Genomic DNA, 14,779 nt, shown 5'->3' with positions numbered 1-14,779 from the left:
TGATACGCCCATTGACTTGTGTGTGAATTTTTATGCAATAAGCATAAATAGTTTCTGACATACGGCGTGACATGCGAAAACCCCCCTTTTTTTTTACAAAAAACTCAATATCTCTAAAATAAAATTTTGAATCAAAACCAAAAAGTATACAGATCTTTAGATTAATATAACTAAGAAGTGTGTAAAGTTTTAAGCAATAATCATAAACTGTTTTTGAGATATGGCGCGACATGTGAAAAAACCCTCACCCTTTTTTAACAAAATACTCAATATCTCTAAAATAAAATTTTGAATCATCACCAAAAAGTATACAGATCTTAAGATTAATATAACTAAGAAGTGTGTAAAGTTTTAAGCAATAATCATAAATTGTTTTTGAGATACGGCGCGACATGTGAAAAAAAACACACACCTGTTTTAGTTACTAAGTCCCGTAACTCAAAAAGTATACAGATCGTTTGACCATCATAAGAAACAACTATGTTAAGTTTCATGAAATTTGGATAAGTCATTCTCAAGTTACGGTGCGACATGTTTACGCCGGACAGACGGACGGACAGACAGACGGACAGACAGACAGACGGACGGACGCCGGACATTTGTATACCATAATACATCCCGTCAAAAATTTGACGGGCGTATAAAAATTGTACTAATGTTTGCATATTATAAAAGTTAGCACAAGGTATTAACCCTACTCTTACAATGTATATATATATATATCATAACAAAAGAGAGAGAGAGCGAGAACATGCAAAATTCCAATTATTTACATTTCTGTTGTTTCTTCTTTTCAATGCATGGTACCGATCAGATGAGTAGAGTCTTGATGATATCTTTTACTGTTTGTTCTTTGCGTCTGTCGTTCCGTCCCAAAAGTACATAAAGTGTGTCCGGCTAACTGCTCCTAAAGTTTTAAAGCAAAACATCATATTACATATATGCAAGGATGGTTTCATTAAACATACCTTATCATAAATTAAGTAAAGCGTTGACACATTCGGTATCACTTCATTCAGTATTATCATTAGAAAAAACCACTTTAACTAGTTAATGCATGGGGCACATTAGACGACATACAAGGACGACAACGGTCGTTAACAGACAATGGGTACCATATCAAGAACATTGTTTATTTTAATATTGACATGGTAAGAAGGAGGTGGTGTGACAAACGCTGTCATATCAAAAAAATATAACCGAACCTTGCTAAGTCTTTTGTTGGGTATATACATACCATAAAAAGAAAACTTACATTGGCCCAGTAGTTTAATTAATCATCGCATTGTAATCTTATAATAGTTACCAGACCCAGTATCATAAGTTTCAGAATTGTGACTATTTGAAATTATTTTTACAATTTTCCAATAGAGTAAACCCACATTTTTTTAGCTAGGACGGCTATGTCATTGGGTACATTTTTCAATCAAGATACTCTATTCAAAATTGTGGCTAAGTTGAATTTTTTTGGCACAGTAGATTAAGTGGAGAATATTTTTGTAAGATTGATGAAAAATTGTTACTAAAGGCTCCATGGAGCCTGTGTCGCTCAACATATATTCTTATTTTCAATTGATGCATGAAATAATGCAACCGTTATACTTTTGCTTTTGTTTTAGAGAAGTCAAAAACTGCATTTCCCCCTTATGTTATATTATTAGCCATGTATGTCATGTTGGTTGGCAGGCAGGCAAGACGGCTCGGTCATCCGACACATTTTTTAAGCTCCGTACCCTCATGGTGGTAGTGGCCAAGTTGGTTGAATTTGTCTCATTTTGTGATTCACTTTCAATTTTATTTTCTAATTGTGTAGTGTTACCTTAGAAAGCAGCTAAATTTCAAAATGCGTGTAAGAAACAGTTCTTTTTACCGAAGTTTTAATGGTCAAAGCCGTAAATCGATGATTTTAGATAATAATAAGGATGAAACGTCTTTTTAAGGGAATCTATTGGTGTATAAACTGGACTTTGATTTGTTTGTGAGTAAATTGGTCGAGTTTGTACACCAATATATTCCTTTAAAGAAATCGTTTAATCCTGTTAACCTGTTTACTATGATAAGGTAGAAGTATGTTCTTATTTCAAAAAGAGGGACACTCAGCATATATCATTAACATGTGCATGAAGTGACAACTACTTGCTAGAAACTGAATGCTTTGACCACAACTGAAGATGTTTTAATTGGGTTACGTATATATAATATACAAAAATATGTCTTTTTCAAGACTTCTGATCCATGTAGTTTGGCATGTTTGCTATATCATCCATGATTATAGAGGTGGTTATGAAGGATTTTTGTTCATTATAAGTATAAGTCTATAACAAAGTATATCACTGGATGGAGCTTTTTGTCTAAGTGTATTTTAAATTGCTTTGCTTTGAACTAAGTTCATTGTTATGCAAATGCATTCTTTGTGAAATAAAAATTTGACATACAACTCAAAATAGCACATGATCTGCTGAATGGTAAGATGATCACAACTGGCAGCAATATAATGCTACTAGCAATATAATGCTAGGTGGTTTTGTAACACTTTTTATAAACATAGACATAGAGTTTAAATGATCATTATACTGTTTATGTTAGCAAATATAATTTTTTTACATGCACAAAATTCAATTACAGGAATGTACATATTTATATTTCCGAAGCACTCAAAGAATGTCGGGCAATATGTAGATTTGTTATTAAAGAAGACCTGACATCAAATCGGGGTTTTGCTTGATTTGCTATAGCTTTACTTGAAAGAGGTTTGTGTTCATGTTTTTTCAACTACATGTAACCAGTTTCGTATATATATGTCAATTTGATTAACATCTCATTGACCTGTGAAATATGCAAACATTCATTGCGAAAATAAGGCTCTCTAGCCTGTGACTTCGCATGCACTTTACGACCATTCTGACTGACAACACAATCAATCAAACGTCAGAACAAAAAATACGTTTTCGTGGGACACTGACATAAATGGAAACCAGCCATGGTGTATTTTGCAGCTTAAGGAATGTCTCACTAAATAAAATCTATGAACTGTTGGCACTGATTACAAATTGGTGTCTCCTCCATGACTGTCTTGGACATTAAAACTCAATATTTAATAAAAGACACTGTTATTTAAGTGCTTGGTACAGGTCTGATGTCACTGTGCATCACAGTTCAACATAGAAACCTATGGTGGAACCAGAGACGTCTTTCTGTCAGAAAACACTATCAAACATCCAAATATACTATCCACACTGATCTGTGTCCACACTTGTTTTATATGAAAGTAGTAAAAATTATGTTTAAAATGTCATTAACAGCGTCAAAGGATGGCTTATAGTACGCTGATTCCAAAAATATATGGTTTCTTTACAATACTTTTTTTAATAAGAGAGATAATTTGTTACTTACGGTTTGAAAAAATGTTACTTCTAGTATTATCAAAACTGTTCAATTGACACTAGTTCCAAACATATACGGTTCTATATACTTATACATTTAAAAAGCACATAAAATAAGTACTTCCGGTTTACACATGGTCACTTCAGGTTCCTTTTTCAAGGTCATATGGCTTGCAACTTAATGCGAAAAGTTCCATGGCTTAATCATGCGAACATATGAGGTAAAAGCAAGTCAAAATCTAGAACGTCAATTTAACCTATGACCTTGAGTACAATTTCAAGGTCATCAACCAAGGATCTCATTTAAAAGACCTTAGTTAAAATATATTTGGTTCATGAGTTATATCAACATATGCATATTTTTTAATAAAAGAGGGGAGAAAACTCTAATTTAAACCAATATGTATGTGTTGCGACACGTCGCAAGTAACAATTAAGTAAATATATGTTGTCGATATGTTATATCGTGTTTGTAAAGAGGTGAAATTAAGCCAAAATCAATATTAAGAAATGACATTGATCTTTGACCATGACCCTAAATTCGGTTTAAAATGTCATTTCCAGCGTCAATGATAGTTAACTGTACGATGATTCCAAAAATATATGGTTTACTTCCGGATGGAAAAATGTTTTTTTTTCAGTATTATTTCAATGTTAACTTGAAAATGATACCTGAAATACCTAAAATATCTGGTTCTAAATATAATTACATGAATAAAGTACAAAAAATAGATACTTCCGTTTTACACAAGGTCACTTCCGATTGGATTTTCCAAGATTGAATGGCTTTCAAAAGACCCTAGCCCTTAATTATATATGGTTGATGAGTTATATCACCATACGCGTATCTTTAAATACAAGAGGGGAATAACTCTTATCTAATGTTCGCGTACCCTTTAAACCATCATGTTTGTGTTACGACATGTCACAACTAACAAGTAAGTAAACATATGTTGTCGATATCTTATATGGTGTTTGAAAAGAGGTAAACATAAACCAAAATCCAAATTAAGAAATGACCTTTGACCTTGACCCTATTTTTTTTTTTAACCAAGGACCTCAATTCAAAGGGCCTAGGTGTCTATAACTTATGGTACCAATGACATTTACATTTTACTTATTTTAAATACAGAAGGGGAAATAACTCTCATATGGAGTTTCCGGATCGCTTCGGTCAAAATTATATTTAAGATCATAAGGATATAACGTGCAAACTGGTTAAATAATTTTGTTGTTATCTTAAACGGGTGCGAAGGAGTCGTGTACACAAGAAAAACAGTGTTTGATGAGATAACTCTTTCAATAAAAAGTGTTCAGCTAAACAGGGTCAATGTCAAAAGCGCAATAACTGTTCAATACCATATGCAAAAAATCTAAGCGACATCTTGCAAAACCACAATGCACCGTTGTGACGGAAGAATAAAAACATGATAATTTTTATAAACCAATTGTTTATGAAGGTCTTTCCACATACATTTTCAAAGTAATTGATAAGAAGATAGTTCCTGTTTACTCAAAGTTAAAATTGGCATCCAACTATAAGATTCTTCGTACTAAAAAAAAGTGGTTTCCATTTACTTTTGAGTTTAAATAAGGAAGTTAATTAGCTAGTTCCGGTGTGGTGAATGTCACTTCCGGTCTAATTTGATAGCTTTTTCACACTGATTATAAAAATATATAGTTCTGTATACTTTTGCCTGTTAACCAGGGGATAATTGGCTACTTCCGGTTTATCAAAAGTCACATCTAGTCATTAGTGATAAGTTTATGTATTAAGATTACAGAATATATGGATTTTTTGTACATTTTCATGAAAAAAGTGCAGAAATTGTTACTTCCGGTTTTGTCAAGGTCACTTCCGGTTGTCATTTTTCAAGGGCATATGTCACCCAACCTTTTTGTTTAAGGTCTTATGGCTATATATTGAACCAAGTTGAAGTTATAATCAATTAACCTTATATTTAGACATTTCAGGGGCACTAACTCCTATAAGAAGCCTTTAGATTGATTCAGACCAAATGTAACAGATCTTCATTACAATAAAGCAAACATTTAGCACTTGTTCTTTTATATATATATTTTAATGTGTCTGAGAAAATGCAAAAACAAGGAAAAGTCAAAATTGTAAATTTAACCCTGACCTTTGACCTTGACCTCATTTTCTATGTTAGGACCTAGGGGCCTCAAATAAAACATTCCAGGGTTATACGGTTAACGGTTTATAAGTAAAAAAAAACATACCGACAAATTTATTTGGTGAAGATAGATAACTCCTATAAAATTTCATGGAATCGCTTCGATCCAAATTAGCCAAAAATTCCAGAAGATGTAACAAATGATTTGTAAAACGAATTTTGTCGATATTTTTTTTTGTTACGAAGGAGCTGCACACATTGGATAAACAGCGAAAAGTGAAATAACAAGATAAATAAAAGAGGGGAGAAAACTCTAATTTGATGTGAGTGTACCCTTTAAACCAATATGTAGGTGTTACGACATGTCCGAACTTACAATATAGTAAATATATGTTGTCGATATCTTAAATCGTGTTTGAAAAGAGGTGAAATTAAGCCAAAATCCAAATTAAGAAATAACCGTGACATTAGACCTTGACCCTATTTTATCTATTTTTTACCAAGGACCTAAAATCAAAATACCCTAGGTATCATCACTTATTGTTTACCAGGTACAACAACATTATTCTCATTAAAAATATAAAAGGGGAAATAACTCCCAAATGTAGTCTTCGGACCGCTTTGGTCAAAATTATTTTTAAGATCCTGCGGATATAACGACCATATTGGTGTATTAATTTTCTTGTAATGTTTGACGGTTGCGAAGAAGATTTGTACACAAGAAAACAGGGTTTGAGGAGATAACGCTTACAAAGAAAATTGTTCGTCTTAGCAGGGTGAAATTTAAAAGCGCATAAACTGTACGATACAATATAAGAAATATCTAAGCAACATATTGCAACACTAAAATCTAAAAATTTGGCGGAAAAATAATAATAATGATAATAATCAGAACAAATACAATAGGTCTTTCCACAGAAAAGTGGAAAGACCTAATTATAATCAGAACAAATACAATAAGTCTTTCCACAGAAAAGTGGAAAACTTAATAATCAGAACAAATACAATAGGTCTAATGATGATAATCAGAAGAAAACCAATGAAAAGACTTAATAATAGAAGCGTTTAATGCACCTCATAAGGAACATATAGGTCATGTTTCGTTTCATTCCATAAAGTGCTCCTGTAGAAGAAGCATTTGCATGTATTTCCCAAAGGGTCTCATGTTAAGCCAAGTCTTGTTTGCAGCTATTTTGGATAATGGTCCGGCCACAACGAAACAACACTTGGTTAGCACCTCTCTTGGGACATTCATGCCATATTTGGTTTCATTTTATTCAGTGGCACTCTTAAAGAAACTAGTTGTATGTATTTGGTTACGTAAAAGAAAACATGTGTTTTTGTATTTCCCATAGGGTCCTATGTTTAACTTAATCTGCCTGCTAGATACCCCAATGATGATTGTGGCCAAGTTTGGTTAAATTTGGTCCAGTAGTTTCAGAGGAGAAGATTTTTGTAAAAGTTAACGACGACGGACGACGACGACGACGAGACGACGACGACGGACGACGGACGCCAAGTGATGAGAAAAGCTCACTTGGCCCTTTGGGCCAGGTGAGCTAAAAAAGTGTTCAATATTATATTATTATTTTAATCGTGTAAGGCATAACAGTAAAGAAATGGTATCTCTTAATATCATAATTATCATGATAATAGAGAAAAGTGACCCAAAAAAAAACAAAACATTTTGTCTGTTATGGGCAATTACTTATACAGGAAGTTCATCGCAATTTTGACATATATGGACAATTGGTGGAGCTCATTATTCTGAACATATTTATTTGTTCCTTTCAGATTAACTCTATTCATGAAGGTTAAAAAATAAAGTTTAAAATAAAGAGACAAAAGTTGGATTTTACCCGTAGGTTCTATTTGTAGCCTTGTCAGCCATGCTGGCTGGTAGACAGGATCATCGGACACTTTTTTAACTAGATACTCTAATAATGATTGTGGCCAAGTTTGATTAAATGTGTCTCAGTAGTTTCAGAAGAGAAGATTTTTGTAAAGGAATATAAAAATTTACAAACAACTGTTAAAATTGACAATTAGGACAATAACGTTAAAGGATCAATTGACTATTTTGGTCATGTTGACTAATTTGTAGATCTTACTTTGCTGAACAATTTTGCTGTCTTCAGTTTACCTTTATCTATTCCAATATTCAAGATAATTACCAAAATTACAAAATAACCTAACAGTTACCAAGAAAGGGGCAGCAACGTATCAACAGATTGTCTGATACTTCTGAAATTTCAGGGCAGATAGGTGTTGACCTGATGAACATATCAATTCCTGTAAAATTTCCTGTACATGATTGATGGGCAGTGTCATAGGATACATTTTTAAAACTAGATACAATGAGTATAATTTAGGTAAAGTTTGGTTCAATTTGGCCTTGTAGTTTCAGACATGAAAATATATGTGAAAACTTATCCAAAATTACAAAATTTTTTGAAAAATTGACTTCAATGGGCAATAACTCCGAAAAGGAGTCAATAGACCGTTTTGGTCAGGCTGACATATTTGTAGATATAACTTTGCTTAACAATTTTGCTGCTTACAGTTTATCTCTATCTCATTATAATATTCAAAATAATATCCAAACACTGCAAAATGTCCTTATAATCACCAATTTAGGGGCAGCAAATCAACAACCGGTTGTCCGATGCGTCTGAAAATTGTAAGGCACACATATTTTTGTATAAGTTAACGAACGACGACCACGACAGACGACCACTACGACGGACGCTAAGTGATTAGAAACGATTACTTGGCCTTTTTGGGTCGGTGAGGTAAATAATGCATCAATTAAGGGGAAAAGTTTCTACAAGAAGTCGTTGAACAGTTTTGCTGCTAAAGAACAATTTGTAGACCTCAACATTTTGAACATATATATCATAATCAGATTATCTATCTATACGGTTTTTAAAATAATATGCATAACTTGCCTTTTACCCCCACCCTTTTCTTTTGTTCTATTTTTAGCCATGTTGGCCATCTTGGTTTGAAGGCGAGGTCAGTGGATGCATTTTTTTTAATAATATATATACAAGTCTAAATTAAAAACAACGTTCAAACCTATGATTGCATTGGATATAAACCGCAATTTTTATACGTGTCCATGTAAAACAAATTTCGTTGTACAAGGGTCTAAATACAGCACAAACAACATTTTACAAAAAAGACCTGAAGAGTGAAAAAGTATAATTTAACAAAACGATGTCGAGCTACTCATATTCTTAAACCCTGATGACTGCCATTAACGATTGCCAAGAAAATTGATCACAAAGATGTAACAAAATGGACCTTTATATTAAATCAATACCAAACAGAAAACAATAAACTTGCGGCAAAGATGGTGAACCACAAACATTAGGTGCTTAAATATATATATATATATATATATACCCAAATTTGTTTGCTTCAAGAGGACATTTACCTATATCATAATGTAAATATACACTGGCATTCGATGCATTCGTTTCCGTGTGAACAAAGCAAATAGGTTGTTAACCATATTAATATAAATATGGAAAAATCTACACGAAAATCTTTACTGTGGGTTCATTTATTTTCGTGGAAACCAATTTTCGTGAAAAGAGGAAAACTGACACTTTTGTGGATATTTAATTGCTGGGTTTTTCCAAAGTCTACATACATGCCAATTGACAATATACACTTTGTTGAACATTTAAACTTTTGGTTAACTGACATCCACGAAATCCTCGGAAATTGGTATCCAACGAATATTAATGAATTCACAGTACTAGTATTTGGTGACATTTTATTAAAAATCTTGACTGTTAATCAGCACCATACACAAATATTGATTTAAAACAAGAGGCTCCCAAGAGCCTGAATCGCTCACCAGTATTTCAGAGGAGAAGATTTTTAAATGTTAGCAAACTTGATTAACAAATTGTGTAAAATTGTCTTTAAAGGGCAATAACTCATTAAGAGGTCAATTAACAAATTTGGTCATATAAACTTTTTTGTAGATCTTACTTTGCTGAACATTATTGTTGTTTACAGTTTATATCTATCTATAATAATATTCAAGATAATAACAAAAAAATGCAAAATTTTCTTAAAACTAACAATTTAGTGGCAGCAACCCAATAATGGGTTGTTCGATTCGTCTGAAAATTTCAGGGCTGATAGATCTTGACCAATTGAACAATTTTACCTCATTTTGGATTTGCTCTAAAGCTTTAGTTTTTGAGATATAAGCCAAAAACTTCATTTGACCGCCATGTTCTATTTTTAGCCATGGTGGCCATGTTTATCAATGGATCAAAACTTCGGATACAATTTATAAAGTAAATACCCAAAGAAACATTTAGTTAAAGTTTGAAGGTATTTGGACCAGTAGTTTCAGAGGAGAAGATTTTTTAAACAGTTTACGACGACAGACGACGACGACGACAGACGACGGAAGACGACGGACGCCAAGTGCTGGCATAAGCTCACATGAGGCCCTTTGGGCCCCGGTGAGCTAAAAACTTACTAATGTCAACTTCTTGTTTAGAACCACGTCTTACAAACGAATAGAAAACACGGGTCATATTCCTTACTTGGTAAAGACACTTCCTTTGGCAGAAAATGACAACGATGACTAGGTAGAAAGGACAATGCATATTGGAAAACTCTTGGAATTTAACCAGCTGCATTGCAACACTTGACAGATTTATAGATGTTGCAGACTTTTAAAAGATTCAAAATATAAGGCTGAATGAAAAAGTTAATAATAAATTCATGCATATTCAAGAGGCGAAAATGCATAGAAAGTCAAAATATAAAATCCTTGTAGGATACTGTTGCCCCGTATTGTCATTTTTTCTACTCGAAAATCTCATTCTTAACTTTTTGAATGGAAAAATATAAAAGTAGCAAAACTGTTGTCGTGGCTAAATATTTTAATTGACACAATTTAAATTGTCCAACCCATAAACAGACTTTATTCCCCTAATATTCATTTAAAAGTGGTATTTACTCACGTAATATATTTACTAATGTCAATTATTTTTTTAGAACCAAAGTACTATTTTGTGTCTTTTAAATGTTATAAAAAAATGTTGTTTTTTTTTTGCCTTTATCCAAACATATTGCTATGCGTATAAGCATAAATACCATATATTTGCGCGACGCCTTTTACTGAGTTTTGCTGAAAACTGCGCAGACTATGAAATGTTTTTACAGGAAAATGTTCTACAATGGATATCATTTAGGCAGCCCTTTTTTTTAATTTGGTTCTTATAGTATGTTTAAAATCTGTATATTTAACAGAGTTAAACATTAAATTGTGCTTTTACTCTTAACAGACGTATAACCGACCCGATTAACAGACTAACCGCCCAAATAGCCTCAGACTCAACGTAGATTAACCATCCAATCTCTCGGCTAGCCGATTGACGGCCGTGCATAAACTCGTTGTTCAACTACAGAAAAACATCACTATCGTTACAGTGTTTTGGATCGACGGTTTATTTTTACACTTCGAGAAAGCCCCAGATTTCAATGTTACCTGTGAGTGTAATTGTAATCTTGATCGTAGATGTATGACAGTTTCCGCAAATGTCTATTATAATGTTGCTTCTTATAACAGTTTTCTGTCATGATTTACATATATGGAAAAGTTATGGTAAAAAAAGAAAAAAAAAAGAAAACAGATATAAAACAAGTCAGATAGGGCTAACACATGGGAAACTAGATGTGTCAAAATGACACGAATGGCCCCGTCTAAAATATTTGAAAAATCTGCAATTTCAACACCGCATGTGGACACAAACCAGAAGGTAGTCTCACATATAAAAAATCTGCTCAAAACCTAATGGCTTAAAAAACTCCATATACAAATGTAACAGATATTTTCAACAATTTATCAAAGTCCATAGCCCGTAATTTCGGCAAAAATTAGTGGAGCGGAACGAAACTCAAACTTGATCTGCAACTCATCATGGTTAACTCACATAACAAAAATCAGTCCAATATCTGAAGGCGTTTAGAAAAAACCCCGTATAACTGTAATTTTCAACAATTTATCGAAGTCCAAAGCCCGTAATTTGGTCAAAAATTAGTGAAGCGGAACGAAACTCAAACTTGATCTGTAACTCATCATGGTTAACTTACACACAAAAAATAAGTCCAATATCTGAAGGCGTTTAGAAAAAAAAGTCTGTATAACTGTAATTTTCAACAATTTATCGAAGTCCAAAGCCCGGAATTTCGGCAAAAATTGGTGGAGCGGAACGCAACTCAAACTTGATCTGTAACTCATCATGGTTAACGTACATACCAAAAATCAGTCCAATATCTGAAGGCGTTTAGAAAAAAAGTCCGTATAACTAATTTTCAACAATTTATCGAAGTCCAAAGCCCGTAATTTGGCAAAAATTAGTGAAGCGGAACGAAACTGTAACTTGATCTGTAACTCATCATGGTTAACTCACATACCAAAAATCAGTCCAATATCTGAAGGCGTTTAGAAAAAAAGTCCGTATAACTGTAGTTTTCAACAATTTATTGAAGTCCAAAGCCCGTAATTTCGGCAAAAAAAAAGGGGAGCGGAACGAAACTCAAACTTGATCTGTAACTCATCATGGTTAACTCACATACAAAAAATCAGTCCAATATCTGAAGGCGTTTAGAAAAAAAACCCGTATAACTGTGATTTTCCACAATTTATCGAAGTCCAAAGCCCATAATTTCGGCAAAAATTAGTGGAGCGGAACGAAACTCAAACTTGATCTGTAACTCATAATGGTTAACTCACATACGAAAAATCAGTCCAATATCTGAAGGCGTTTAGAAAAAAAAACACCGTAAAATGGTTTGTTGCGGAATGACGGAATGACGGATTTCGGACAAGGGTAAAACTATATGGCCCCGACAACTTTGTTGCGAGGCCATAAAAATAGTGATCATTTTCGACAAAGAAGATTGTCGTCAATATTTATAATAATAATATTTCCTTATTAAATGCTTCGCTGAGGGCAGCTTTATACTACCGCATAGGTCGAACCCTGAACAGTGGGTTTAATTTTGGACACGATATTTATGGCTGATACTGTCTGAATTCGGATTGGGATCAAATTTTGACATAATTTAGGTTCATGATATTGAACAAATGTGGTTTACGATATTAAAACATTGAAATATCACATTTAATTGACATAGAATGGTCGGATCCCAAATCTGACAATGTGGTTATATTCAGCCAAGAGAAAAAAAACATGAATATTTAATTTTAGTTAAAATCAAGCAAATTCTTTTTTAAATGTAGAATTGAAGAAAACAATGTCAATGACAGGTACAAAATTGGCATTCTAAGTTTGTAAATAAATACGACAAAATAAGCCATAGCATAACTGACTGCAAAACAAATAGACGGGCTGAAATAAAAACAATAAAATACACCTAAAAACACATATAACAGGCATAAAATAAAGAAATTAAACTTACCTTGTTGTTCTTTTTTACCCGACTGCTTTAGATACATCCATAAGAATTGAAAATCTGATAGAATCACAAATAAAAAATCCTTTACCAAGTGTCTATATCAAACAGTAATCTTTGAATTGAAAATACATTGAATTTACAAACAACCACTACTTTGTTCTTCTTTTTCTGTTTGGCGGGAAATATTGAGTTTGACGCAGCTATTTATATTGTTCAAACGCGGACCTCTCAGAAGCACCCGGCAACTGATTCGAGGGTGTGGATGGAATGTACTTTATACACTATGGTTCTTACGAGTTAACATATTTAAACAAACAAATCAGAAGGGTGAGTTCGTTCAAATATGTAAATGAGTTAGGCGGTACACGTGGTATATATCATTTGTAATAGCTGGAACTAATGTTAGAAATTGATCACGTAACCGTTTTATCCAATGAGATGAAAACTCGCACAATAAAGTTTTGCGCCCTGTGTATTATCTTTTGCGTAGGTAATTTCATTATGCCATCGGTAAACAAATAAGAATGTCGGATACCAGCAGCAAGAATCAAATAATCTAATGAAGGTAAATTTTGGGGTTTTTTTTATATCATACAAATAAATTACATTTTACAGGTTGTTTATCTCATTGTGACAAAAATGGATATTTATACTTTTAAAGTTTTCGTACAAACTACTTTACTTCCGATCTTTCATTAATTCGATAGTTCGAATATCTATTGAAGCTCAATTTTAATGAAGAAACACTAAACATTGGTGGATCCAGGGAGCGTAGAAAGTGTACGTTCTTATATGTGATCGCAAAGAAAAAAAATATGTTTTTTTTTCACAAATGAAATGAATTTGAATAAATAAACAAATCGTCCAAAACTGTGTTTTTGTCTTGCCCCGCTAGCGGATATTAATTCCTTTTCCAGGAGTTACCACACCCCCTCCTCCCCCTGAATCGAAATTTATTTGAGTTTTCGGAAAGAAAATGGTACTAATATTGATTTTTTTTCAGAACTGAAAGAAGAAACTTTTAGGATGTTTTCCAAAATGAAGGGAGGTTGTAACAATCCTGTTTTGTTTGAAAAAGGTTTCTTGAGATGTGGTACAAATGATTTATTGATTTTTGTTATAAGATTAAAAAAAATATATATTGTTCATAGATATAAGAAGATGTGGTATGAGTGCCAATGAGACAACTCTCCATCCAAGTCAAAATTTATAAAAGTAAACCATTATAGGTCACAGTACGGTCTTCAACACGGAGACCTTTTACGTTTTTCAATTTGAAATATTTAAGAGGCGGATATCTTTAAAAAAAAAATAAAGGGGGCGAAACTTCAGCCATGGGAATAAGAATAAGAGACCAATCAACCACTGAATGCATATATGAGATCCTTCCTAGATATCAATGCAGAACTAAATTCAACAGTCATAGATAGAAAGAATTGCAATGCAGTAGTAAAATTAGTAAAAATAAGAAAAAAATACCGCAGTGATGTACAAAATGTATATTCAATAGATGATTTATATGTTATTTCCCATGTTCATGGAGAAAACATTATATGACATGTTCCTGTGTTTGACATAATATGTTTGACATAATAGTTTTTAGGTTGCACACATTGCAAAATATTAAGAGAACGACATTGTTGCATTTTTGAATCTTAAAGATCGAATGTGTTAAGTATTCTGAGATCCTAAGTCGGATTTTGGTCATTTCTTGCACAGGTTAACTTATGTTCTACCATGCAACTTCCTTCTTCTGTAAGTCAGCAATACAAGAATTGAAAAAAAAAGTTTTGGATCACAACA

General features: G+C 32.9%; 1 protein-coding gene across 1 annotated transcript in view; it reads right to left on the bottom strand.

Annotated features, from left to right (window-relative positions):
• LOC127733529 (uncharacterized protein DDB_G0283697-like) overlaps positions 1 to 13,016 on the bottom strand; it is a 38,725-nt gene extending 25,709 nt beyond the window's left edge. The window contains exon 1 of the mRNA XM_052242881.1: positions 12,980 to 13,016. Coding sequence (XP_052098841.1) covers positions 12,980 to 13,016 — 37 coding nt within the window. The remainder of the gene's footprint in view (positions 1 to 12,979) is intronic.
• Between the last annotated feature and the right edge of the window lie 1,763 nt (positions 13,017 to 14,779).

This window comes from Mytilus californianus, unplaced genomic scaffold, assembly GCF_021869535.1.
Source record: "Mytilus californianus isolate M0D057914Y unplaced genomic scaffold, xbMytCali1.0.p SCAF_3, whole genome shotgun sequence".
Lineage (NCBI taxonomy): Eukaryota > Metazoa > Mollusca > Bivalvia > Mytilida > Mytilidae > Mytilus > Mytilus californianus.
Note: the sequence above shows the minus strand (reverse complement) of the source record. Positions and strands in the feature narration are given on the sequence as shown.